The following is a 13,222-nucleotide window of genomic DNA, read 5'->3' on the forward strand; positions in this document are numbered from 1 at the left end:
GTAATTGGATCACATCTCTAGTAAAAAATATATATATAATTTAATACTAATCCCAGTCAATTATTGTAGTTTGTCCACCAATGATTGTGGCCGCTACTACTTTTACGATCTTTGTAAGTTGGTAATTGTTAGAGTTAAAAAAGCCAAGTACCTATTCATTTTACCATTTAAAAAAATAATAAAATGAATCAAATAGCAAAACTCTTCTTTTTATTCTACCAAAAAAAAAAAAATATATCAAATCTTCCACTCTTATATAATAAATTTTTTTTTTATTAAATAATAATTCTGAATTCGAATCTTTCATTCCAATATAATAAATTTAATCTCGATATAAATTCAATTCCCATAATAAATATGATAGAACTTTTATCACAATATCTATGACATTCTTAGCTACAAGAAATAGTAGTGAAGGTTAGACTGGGTGAGTGTGGGTGGTTTCTCAAGAGAAGACCGCCGGGTCCATTTGTAGGTGAGAGATTTCAAAGATGCCAAATTAGCACTCACATCGTTAACGAAGGGGTTGCTAATTTTTTGATTTAATAATTTTTAGTGGCTGCGACAGGGAGAAATTTGGTTACTTCTGTATTCACTCATGGTCAAAATATGTGGGTTTTCAATGTCTCAGTGGGCCCTTCAAATCCACTATGCTCAAGCAGCATGTGGGCTTCCAATGCATCATCATATTAATCTGACTTGGAGATAAAAGGGTGTCAATTTTTTCATCTTTTTACCATGATTTAACCCAATTGATCCAACAAAGTCTTCATCACATCATTGCAAAAATGTTAAACTACCTAATTGGAAAACTAAATTAAATTTAGAAAGAAAAAAAAAATTATTGTCACACTCAATTTTCCATGTGTGACATTCCAGAAAAGAAAGAATAATATAGCATTTTTATTTTTCCTAATTACAGTCACCTATGGTCCATCTGAAATTAATGTGGAGACCTGAAACATACATTAAGGACCTACCATATTTTCCTAATGTGAAATATGTAAATATCAATTGAATTTTGATGGTGAAGAGAAAGTAAAGATAGAAAAAGACAGAGATTACAACCTATAGATGAGTATTGGAAAAATGTACATCACATATGGCCCACATTTTTTTCAAGTTTTGAATTCAGTGGGCAGTTGGGTTAAGGCCCAAACCAGGGCAATTCAGAAAAAGCAATGTTGTGGATATAACACAGATATTCTGCTTGACTCTTGCTGGATTTTTATTAATTTTAAAGGGATGTAAGAAACACTACTATTTTTTTTTTTTTTTTTTGGGTAAATGTAAGAAACACTACTATGGATAATTTAAAGACGGTATATATTTCAAAGTTCGGAGGTTTTGATTTTTGAATTAAATAATTTTATATCCTTGCCTTGTGATTAAGAATAGAGCTGACATAAACTAGTCCAAGAGAAGAAACAAAAAGCTACTAAAATATTTCACAGATAACCTAAACCCAGCAAGACAAACTCCTAAAGATGCCTTTCTAACAAAAATGTGTAGTTACTTCAAAAGGCAAAAGCCATAGTTTGTGAAACACAAGCATATATTAAAAATTAAAACTGTACTAAGAAATAGAAAGAAGTAGTACCATCTCCTAGAAAACTGCATAAATATGGACATTAGCATTTTAGGCAATTTTAAAAAAGATATGAGGAAAAATAAAGAACCCAAAGGAAGAGTCAAAGCTAAGATCCTCAATTTGAGGTCCTTTTGAAGACAATGTATAGGTTGGCTTTGGTTTTTTAATTATTCTTAACTTGTACAAGATTGTCTATTATTGGCTGGAATTGTCTGAGACTTGAGAGAGAGAGAGAGAGAGAGGACTGGTTTGGATCCATGATTTAGCACATTTTGTTATCCATGATCTTTCTAAAAAGTCTTAAATACCCTTGATTTTCTTCTTTTGCTACGCCAAATATCTTGTTTTAATCTCGAACATTTTAGCATCTAAAGTCAAAAGGAGGAAGGAGAAAGAGTTTTCATCATCACAAGCAAGAAAGTATTAATATTTTGGAAACATATTCTATGTATAAAAATGCTTTTATTGCCGTCGTTGTTGTCAATTTTTAATAATTTGGTTAATTGGTGAAGATGTTAAACAAGCCCAAGACAATTGGTTCTCATTACATGGAAAGCTGTGGGACTCAACCACCCCCACAAAGCTCAACTCATAGTTAAAGTCTCACCCTTCTCTCATCGTCTAAAGCTTGAGTATTTGACCAAAAATCTCCTCCTCCACACATATATGCACGTGTACAGAAAGAGACACTCATTAGAAAAAATTGCTTTTGCTTTCCAATCCTTATAAAACATAGCATCTTACCCAACTTGTTCACTCTTTATCCCTCCCCAAGTTTATAGTATTAATATTCTCCATTTTTACTCAAAACAGAGAAGCTAAAAACAGACAAGCAAATAAGGAGGAAGAAAATAAAAAATTTGTTGATATACAAAGCCATGTTCATCTCGAGGAGTCAAGTTGTAGGATTCTTGATGATTTTGTTTAGTATATCAGCTATGCAACATGAAGTTTTGGGAGCTAGATTATTGAATGAGAAGGTGGAAGAAGTAGCGAAGCCTCCAGTTTGGAGTGAAAGCCCTAACAATGGAGATGAAGGGTTTTTTGCAACAGTCAAGAGAAAAGTACCTTCTAGTCCAGACCCATTACACAACAGGTAGGTTCACAAGCTAGCCGGTGGAAGTAAAGTAGAAGAAGTTAGCTGTATATATACTGCCAATATTGATTGGAGACTAAAATGATAAGAAAGTATGTTACTTTTTTTTTTTTTTTTTTTTTTTAGGACTTTAGATTTATTATTTATTATAATGAATTATAGAAGTGTTTGTTCTTGCTTGGTAAGAAATGATTATGTTTCGGTTTAAATGTGAGTTATATCCAAAAGAAGGAAAATCATATTGTCTTTTCTTTTTCCTTTATGAAAATTTGTAGTTTGTATTATCGTATGCAGATATTTTAATCATTTCAGGTACCCATTTTCATTTTTTTCAATGGGTTCTGCTAGAAGCATACAATCCTTAAAAGTTTAAACCATAGTTTAACCTGCAGCACAAGAGAGAGCACTTTCTGGTATGTAGTAGATTTCCATATAACTATGCTCAATACAAGTCTAAGAACAACCTCCAGCAGACATAATAATACATATACGATCTCCAGTAAGCGAGGAATTGGGGTTTTTTTTTTAATCCTAAGTCAATGCCTTATTCTAGTTCCAAAAATTCCAAACACATTTATTCATTTTCTTCTTCTTCTTCTTCTTCCTTTTTTTTAAAAATTTCTTTTAACACCATCTATAGGAAAAAGGACTAGAAAAGGAAAAGAAAGTCGTTCAGAAACCGAAGTTTAGGTGGCAAAGGAGTGAGAGAGTTGGATTGGGATAGACTAGGAGTGTTCAGAACTTGACAAATGAAAGTTCATTATGCAACTTCTTAGCCGTAGCAAAGATGGTAGATGTAAGGTAATCTCAATGTCTTAAAAGATAAAAATAAATGGTGTTGCTAGCTTTGAGTACTTGTTATAGTCCGCAAAAATAATTTATAAAATTATAGAACAGCAAATGGAGACTATTATTTATGCAGAATCTAAAAGATTATGACCAAGACCGAATAGAAAATATTATTCAATAGAGATATTAATAATGTTTCTTATTTAATCGAAACTTGGTGCAAAAGTTCAACTATGTGGACTTTTAATTCCAAATGGCTGCCAAGTTGTCAAATGAAGCTCACCCTTGGGCACTTAAGAAAGCTAATTAAAAAATTAACTTCTTTTTAATTTCAATCCTACGATGCCAAATTTTCAAAAACCAAGTTCCAGGGCCCAATCGAAGACTGATCTCTTTTCAAACATTTTCCTAATTGAAGTGAATTGTGGGCCAGCTTGTTTGGATTGATTGGAAATTCGTGCCCTGCAAAAGCATAAAATAGAATTTCAGAAGCTGAGGCACAATCAGTTGAATAATACAGTTGCGGCTTGAAGATGTCAAACTGTTTAACGTGTCACCGTTCAGCATGTGATAAAAGCATTCCTCAACACCACATACGATTTATTCGAACCAATTACAAGTACAGAATTTCAATATTTACTAAACTTTTTAAGCAATGAGAAAAGCTTTCCATCAATGAAAATCAACATTACCAGCAAAACTCAAAATGAATTACCCAAAAAAAAAAAAAAACTCTAAATGAAATACAGAAATGTCTTTTCAACGTGTAGATAATACACAAACCAATAATTGTATTCTACTAGTAGCTGAGATCAAATGTTGATATAATAACAGAGAAGCCTAAAACCCAAATTTAACTAGTTTGCAAAACACAATTTCAATAATTAACTTAAAACACCAATGTATCAAAAAGTCAAAGTTCCAGCTTTTTTCCAAAATGCATTCAAAATACTTTATCTTTGTGATGTTTCCTTTCTCTTCTCTCTCAATGTCTTTTCTTCTTTTGGGAGAGAGGGGTTGGGTTGGTTAGGGCTTTGTTTAGAGCGTAGACAGTAGCATGAAACATCATAAATTTTCACTGTATAAATTTCCAATTAATAACAAACTAGGCCTTCGATTTCTTCCCTTTGGCTTCACTTGCCGGTTTGCTTTTGAAAGGAAGGAAGGTCTTTCCACCCATAAATGCCTGTAATGCATCTGGTACTGCAACACCATCTTCCTTCTGGTAGTTCTCGAGAATGCAGCAAACTGTCCTCTCTGTTGCTGTAAGTGTAGAGTTCAACAGATGGACATATTGCTTTGTCTGCTCATTGATCTGTAATGGCACAAAATTTATGAGACAGACAGATCATAAATTTGAGAAACCATAAACAAGATGATTTTAAGCAAACACTATAAATAACATTTTAAAGGAAAAGATATAATTTAGGTTGTGAGATGATAATAACAGCCTTAAATTGAACAGTACATGAGCATCCCCTACTTTTGCTCATATGAACTATAACTGTGAATGCAAACGGTTCTTAAAACAGCATGAAAACAAATTTTTTATGAGCAAACACCTAACCTTATTCTTAATATGCCACTCAATTAAAATCTAGCCTAATGGACCCTGAACCAAATCAACTTTGTCAGCAATGGACTTCTTTTGATTAATGGTCACAAATATGCAAAAGATGAAAGGACGTAAGCTGACAAAAAGGAGCGGGCAATAAATACCTTTTTTTGCCCATAACGTATTTCTAATTTCCTGGACTGGTAGTCCGTACAGTTGGAACAGGATACCAATTCTCTATAAGTTTGGGACGCAGGAAACCATCCTTCTAAATCATACTTCTTTGCAGCTGCATCATTCAAAGCACCTGAAACAATGGCCACAACTTGATAGGGGATGTTTAGCTGCAATGGAGAAAATATATTAGATTTATCTATCAAAACAAAAAAAAAAAAAAAGAAAAAAAAAGAAAAAAAAAAAAAGATGACAACACTAAATAAACTAAGAGTAACCATTGTGCTTCTCATAAAGATTAAAACAAAAGCCAAATTCTTTTTTCTGGCTAAGATAGAAAAGTCAAGTTTTGCATATAACGGAGATAAATGAAGAGCCAACTGCTCGACTTAGACATGCACCTATATGTGCTGTATTGTTTCTTTACTTTTATTTTCTTTTTAAATTTTAATAAAAACGGAAAAACGAAAGTTGAAAGAACATGGAATTTAGAACCTCCAAAAGATATATCAGCAGCAATGCCATTTGACATTTAAAGAGCTAACTTGATGACCTATAAATCATCACCCAGAATCCTTACTGATAATTTTCAACCAGTGGAAGTATTAAATGTTATGCATAGTGAAGAAGCAAATTGCTTGTATCTTTCCATGGGGGCGATAGATGATACCATCTTGTAGAAGTCCTCAGAATTCTTTATCATTTCCTCATGCATGACCCAAGAGTCCTCGCCATTTGGGCTAGTAAGACAAAATTGCTCCACTTTCTCAAATTGATGAACTCGAAATATTCCCAAAGTATCACGACCATGTGATCCAGCTTCTTTGCGAAAACACGATGAATATCCAGCATATCTGGAATAGAAAATTTGATATTTATGAGCAAGCAATATGAAATAACCTTATTTTCCAGAGAGAAGCTCACTCAACACGTCACAACCTTATTGGTAGCTGGGAAGGGTGGATCCAATCATCCAAATGATATGCACAAAGTGGCTGCTCAGCTGTTGCAATCAGATATTTGTCATCTCCCTCACCAGTTACTTTGTAAAGTTCTTCATCAAACTGAGCTAATTGAGCACACTTTGCCATGATATCTTGTCTCATAAAAAATGGAGTCTGCAATGCTGTATATCCCCTCCTCTCCAAAAAGTCAAGACCAAAGTTAATCAAAGCTTGATTAAGGCGTACACCATCTCCTTTCAGGTAAAAACCTCTCCCACCAGCTACTTCAGCACCTATACATTTGCAGAGTATCCTCAGTACAAGCTAATTATTTACTAGATTCAATTAGGTAGACTACAAATAAAAAAACCATTAGATAATTTAAATAAAGGGACAGCAGAACAAGTCAAGGAGTCAGAATAGCACTTGACATAGAATATTATCTATACTTGCACTTTAAGTCAATGAAGCCCAAAAAGATTACTTGAAATAGGAATAGAATCCAAAACAAATCGACTAGAAAACTAGATTGCACAAGTATATTACCTTTCTTCAGATCAGCAATACCAAGAAGCTCAACAAGCTCTACGTGGTTCTTTAGTTTAGGCTCTACACGTTTCTCACCCCACGATCTAATCACAGCATTATCTGCCTGCAAAATTTTTTAAAATCAATTAATCAGACATCTAAACATGCACTATAAATATATTATAAATGTGGATGACATGTGCAAAACTCCTACCTCATCCTTACTAACAGGTACCGTATCATGAATGAGGTTCCCAATAATTTCCAATTTTGAATTTAATTGCTTTAAGGCTTCCCGAACTTCAATTTCTTTCTCTGCTGTCAACTTCTTGTGATCTTCTGTACTCTTAATCATACCACTAGCATCCTCACCTGACTTTTCCCACAATAGTTCCATAACTCAGTTCCAAAAGAAACAGGCCAAAGCACCAAATTGAAACCAACAAATTCAATGCAAGAGAAAAGGACAGACAGAGCAATCATTCAATTAAACCGCACTTGATATCAAGAACAGAAATCCTTTGCATCCAATAAATAAAGAACTGTTTTCCTAACCGTTATTTCCTTGTTTGTCTTGCAAATAAAATAAGAAGTTTTTGTAGAAAAGAAAAAGACACAATTATATATTTAATATGCCAAGCCTTTTACTTTACAAACACTTTATTTTTTCGATGAAAGAGACAATAAATCGTTAAGAAGGGAAAAACTCATGGAAAAACTCTTCCCTGCAAGGAGTAATTACTACCATGAATGCTCTAGTCTGACCATCACCTAATACTGGCCCTGACTCCAAGGTTCTAAGAGAGGAAATCGGGTTAATGTGGTCACCGTATAGGATTGGCAAAATCCATCATAGAGGCTATTACTATTATTTTATTGGAGTACTGTAATCTAATTCAACCATCACCTAATGTTGGCTCTATCTTAAAATATTATGGGAGGGAAAATCTGGACAGCATTGCAATGCCACTGCATTGGATCTACGAAAATCCTTTCGGGAATAGTTAATCTGAATTTAGCCCTTCCAATCCTAGTCTTTTAGTATCGTTCTCATAAGATGGTGGCACTCTAGAATCGAATCTACAAATTGGCCCTAAAGAACGCGAACTTCAATCTAAGACTCCATTTTTTGCAACCTCAAATTCATTCATTATGCAAAACCTTTCCCTAAAGGGCTCCGATTCGATCAGATATGAAAAACACAACAAGGGTTTGAAATCCATAAGTACTCAAAAAAAAAAAATTTATATATATATATACACATATATATATAGAGTCTACAATTACTTCACAGATTCCAGAGAGAAAAATATTAATTTAAATTAAAGAACAAAAGAACAGTTGGGGAGAGCGAATGGGAGTACTAACAATTCTAAGCTGAGCAACTTGCTTGTTGATCCTGTTGAACTCCTTGCGAAGACTCTCAAGCTCAAATTGTCCTGAAATTAGACCATTTAATTAGCTTTTTTTTAAAAAAAAAAAAAAAAGATTCTTAAACCAAAAAAAGTATATGAAGGTTTAGAGAGAGAAAGAGAGAGAGAGAGAGAATGAGAGCAAGTACGCTGTCGCCATTCTCTGTCGAGCCTAATGACCTCGTCGACGATCTCAACATCGGCATACCGGCGGCGTTGGGATTCCCGAATCTCTTCTGGATTGCCACCCTTCTCTACTCTGAATCGATTGATGTCCAACATTCTCTCCTCTCTCTGTCTCTCCCTCTCTTCGAGAGAATATGGAGATGATGGAAGCACAGATGCAGAAGCAAAGAAAACGTGGAGTAAAAACGCAAAGCTGAAAAGAAGATTATTCTCACTCCAAAACCCTAGCTAGCTGCGAGAATACGTGCCGTTTGGCTCTCTGTGAATATCTATCCCTATCAAACTTATTTATATTTGCTCGGGTAAATCCGTTATACGAATTAAATTGGTTTAACTTTGATCAAGTGTAAATACTTTATACGAATTAATTTGGTTTGACCCCATTACTTGCACACCACTCAATTTTTTTTTTAATAATATTACAGTCATATCTTTGTATGATTTTTACCTTTTAAAGAATAAAAAAAATTAACCCAATTCTTGCACTTCACGTAATTAAGGTAATAAAAATACATATAGTGATATTTGTAATTTTAAACCTTTGATCTAATACCTAATATTTAGTAATACAATAATTATTTAACCTTTTCTTTTTTCCAATCAAAATTTAAATATTTTTGTTCTCAATCGAAATTTAATTATGAAATGTTGTTTTATTTAAATATATGTATAAAAATTTATTTATGTCAGAACAATACTCTTTGGAAACATAAGAGAATTTTTTATTTTTTTTTTTGGTCCAGATATAAGTAAAGTTTAATAATTTAAGAATTGATGAATAATATGTGCTGTAAAAAATAATTTCTATTTTTCAGAAAACTAAATTTTTGTCTTTTTTTTTTTTTTTAATAAAAGGTATATGTTCGCAGAGCAACTTACACAAAAAATAATAACATCTACTTTTTTTTCTTCTTCAAAAAATAATAACATAAAGAAATAAACATATTTTAAAAATAAACAAATTTAAATATTATTTTTTATCAAGAGGGTAGCATTTTTTATTTTTTTTGACAAATAAACTTATTTATAAATTAACTGCTAAAAAATAGAGTAATTATTATTAGTTTTTAATATTTTATATTGAAGGTTCTTTCGTCATTGTAAAAAACTAAAATATGTTTCACCATCATACTTCAAAGTTTGATTTAGAAAATGATATTATATGGGAAAAAAATTCAAACTGTAGTGGAAGTATGCGTATTTTCCATAAAATTAATGATGTATATGAAAAAAATTGGAATTAGAAAAGGAGCTTGAATAATTTATACCCAAACTAATGTTGTTTGTTTTAATTTTTAAAGCTTTGGTGACGCAGATGATCTCATCTATGCCTGGCAATTCGTGTTCATGGGTTATGTTTGTGTCAATCCGTGTAATAATCGTGTCAAAAATATCTAATTCTAACATGATCTATTTATTAATCGTGTCAGGTACCTGAAACACTAACTTGACCTGTTTATAAACAAGTCAATACGATACGACCCGTTTAACACGATTACTTTAACAGATCGTGTTGACCTATTAATTTGTTAACCTGAAATTGACTCGTTAACCCGAAAACTAACATATTTTTTTATGTTTTTATTTTTGTTTTGTTAAAGATTTATTTTTTGTCTTTTAAAAATTAGTAATAGAAAATTGTTTTTATAAAGTTTTTAATTTATAATATTTTTTAGTTATTAAATATTATATTATGAATAAAATTATAATTTAAAATTAAATTTAAATAGGTTGTAATAGGTATATAATTGTGTCGGGTTGAAATTGACACGTTTAATAAATGGGTCATAATGGGTCAATTTCGAGTTATACGGATCAATCCGAAAATGACACGATTAATAATCGTGTTAAATGGGTTGATCCGATTATGATCCAAACCCCTTTATCATAAATCCAAACCCATTTATTCCGTATCGTTTTCGAATCCTATCGTAGTGTCATGATCCAAATTGCCACCTCTAATCTCATCTCCATGGACACAAATGTGGGAAGCGATAAGCTCATAGAAGAATCATTGGTCAATTTGTTTGAAGAATGCAAGCATGGAGAGCAGCGATTGGTGTATCAACCAATCACATGCTTGGAACTTGTACAGGTGAGTGTATGTTGTGCGGCCTTTTGGACTTTAGTTTTATTACTAAAAAACGCAGCGTTTCACTATGGCTTGGAACTGGGACAAAAGCTTTTTTGTTTTTGCTAACGGAACTGGAACAAAAGCTGTGAAAAATGAAAATCTCTATGTGCATCCAATATGTGCCGTTTGGCTTTCTATGATGGCTATCCCTATCCAGGTCAAGGATGTTTGCTCCATTTTATATCTTATTTACACTTGCTCCACTTCAAATCTTATTTGCACTTTAAATCTTATAGTAATCAAATTTATTTACTTTCAACCATTTTTTTAATTTTCTTTTTACCTTTGATTTACCTTTTTTTTTAATTTTTTGACAAATAAACTTATATATAAAATAACTTACAAAAGGATGGAATTTAATAAATAATGTCTTTGAAAAATTACTCTCCACTTGATGTAACATTTTGAGTAAATTTCTTTTTTTTTTCCCCAATTGGTTTGCTTTTTCTACTTACTTTATTTTCCATTTTAAGTATCACTATATGTCATTAGTAGTGCCTGTCACCATCCTACACAGTAGTGGATTACTACCCTATATGTCATCACTATATGTCACTATATATACATGAGATCCACTACCATGTAGACTGTTTTTACTTATATACATATATGGGATCCACAACTATATAGGATGGTGACAAGAACCACTGGTGATAAATATTATTTTTCTTCCATTTTACAAACTTTTCGCTAATATTAAATGCTCATCATCATCCTTGCAAGAAAACTAAAAAGGATCTCATGAGATTGGCTTCCCTGCCGACTCCTAATTGGTAGACTTTTGCCTCCGGTATTTTTTGGTTTATAAAACTATACTTTAAGGAAAAATAAAAAATAAAAAGGATGCCAAAATACAAAGTTAAATCAGAAACTCACGAATATGCTACATTATAATATTTGTTTTTAAATGTAAATTATGAAATTGTTTAGAAAAACAACAACTAAATCTACTGCTTTTGAGATTTGGAATCTCAAAAGTGATACCAAAAATGACTTAAAGTATTAATATTTCATATTTTGAAATGTTTCTTTTTAACCATTTATAATATATGTCTGTGTAGAATGAATTTTTGCAATTGAAAAATTAGAAAATTTACAATTAATTATAAATTAAAAACAAAAGAGTGAAATTCTTTGCAATTGGAAAATTTATATTTAATTTATTAGCCTTGATAATTATATGTTATTATTGTTATGAATATTACAAATTTTATATTTAATTTATTTTAAATTTTATTAAAATTTAAATAAAGTCCAATATAATTTCTTTCATTAAATAAAAAAAAAAGTCCATTCCAATATTAAACAAACACAAGGCTAAAATATAGAATTAATGGCCATCCATAACAAACATATTAGCAAACTAAAATAGTCTATTCCCATCCAATCCAATGTTAAACAAACGTAAAACTGAAATATAGAATTAATCCCATCCATAACAAACATATTATTGGACTAAAATGTTCCATTCTCATCCAATTCAATCAAATCTAAACTCAACCTAACCTAAAATTTACTTCAAAAAACAAACAAACAAACTAGCCATATGTATCTTTGTTGTTAATCTAGATCTAGTACATGCTAAAGTCCACTTGCATTCTTGATCTATAGGAAAACAAAGTGCATAGCTACAGGAAAATAAAGTGCATAAGAAAAGGAAAATAAGAAGGGAAAATGGTAAGAATGAAAACACTAAGACTTAAATAAAAGCTCACCATTTACCACAAGAGGGACTCCAACAAGACCAGTGAGTTCCTCTAGTTTGTTCTAGTAGGAGGGAACCATCTATACAAATACATTTTAATATATTCATAAATTATATAAAACAAGAAACACCTATTATACTAAACTCACTAAATCAATATATGCATGTTAAGTGGATCTGAAACAAGAAACACCCATATTCAAATTACAAAACCAATAACCATACATCTAGATACTTAAAAAAGAATACATCAATGGAAAAACCATCTCCAATTCTTCTTACCAGCAACAACCATCTCCATAGCATATCTAACAATAACTTCCTAAAAGCATATCTAACAATAACTCCATTAGGAGATGTAGGCAACTGAAATTGGCTGCCAAAAACAACCTTACACCTCCATTTCCACAATAGCCAATAACAACACCAAAAACATTCTTCCAATGTATAGACTTCTTCCCATCTCTCAAATCAAAAACTAGATTCTTTTTCTTATCTATATCAAGCCAATCATGGCAGTTGTCACATAAAAAATTAGCATATAGTTCCAACACTCCTAAAGAAAGCGCATATACCTTTAGCCCAGCACTAGTTTATACATCGAAAACACATAAGGAAATATTGTAGTTAAGGTTTTTGAAGCTTTCTTTATTTCCTGCTTACTTTCCCTTTTCCTTGAACTATGTTTGGAGGGAAGGAATCAAAGGAGGAAAATGGAAAGGATATGATAGGGTTCGAGATGATGACAGGATGACATAGAGTAGTTATATTTTTCCTCATTTTTTAACATAAATTGTGATAACGATTTAGCATTTTATTTCATTCAACTTTTGTCTCATTTTTTCTGAATCTTACATAACAAAACTCATTAAATTTTCCTTTGAAAGTTTGATGCTATAAATATATATACATATATATATATATATATATATATAAAGAAAATGGTTTAAATATGAAGGTATATTCTGCAATTGATGAAAAAAAACACAAATAATGTGTGAAATAACACAAAGCGAAAAGTTGAAAAATAGGGTAAGCAGTGAGAGATTATAATAGAACAAGTGGTTTAGGAGCTTTACCTCTGTAGTAGAAAGGGATCCCAAACCTC

At 31.6% G+C, this 13,222-nt stretch overlaps 1 protein-coding gene across 2 annotated transcripts; it reads right to left on the reverse strand.

Moving 5' to 3' along the window:
• Window positions 1-4,211: 4,211 nt before the first annotated feature.
• Window positions 4,212-8,543, reverse strand: LOC107407873 (serine--tRNA ligase). 2 transcript variants are annotated; one of them, XM_016015200.4, is made up of 8 exons: window positions 8,239-8,543; window positions 8,046-8,116; window positions 6,892-7,053; window positions 6,696-6,801; window positions 6,145-6,442; window positions 5,876-6,059; window positions 5,196-5,375; window positions 4,212-4,791 (listed from the first exon to the last, which is right to left on the reverse strand). In XM_016015200.4, exons 1-8 carry the CDS (start codon window positions 8,369-8,371, stop codon window positions 4,582-4,584), a joined length of 1,344 nt encoding a protein of 447 aa, XP_015870686.1. In that variant the 5' UTR covers window positions 8,372-8,543; the 3' UTR covers window positions 4,212-4,581. The 2 variants fall into 2 exon arrangements, with proteins under 2 accessions (XP_015870686.1, XP_024925663.3); XM_025069895.3 differs by having other exon boundaries at window positions 6,892-7,049; window positions 8,239-8,293.
• Window positions 8,544-13,222: the final 4,679 nt, after the last annotated feature.

This window comes from Ziziphus jujuba, chromosome 10 (genome assembly GCF_031755915.1).
Source record: "Ziziphus jujuba cultivar Dongzao chromosome 10, ASM3175591v1".
In the NCBI taxonomy this organism is placed as follows: Eukaryota; Viridiplantae; Streptophyta; class Magnoliopsida; order Rosales; family Rhamnaceae; genus Ziziphus; species Ziziphus jujuba.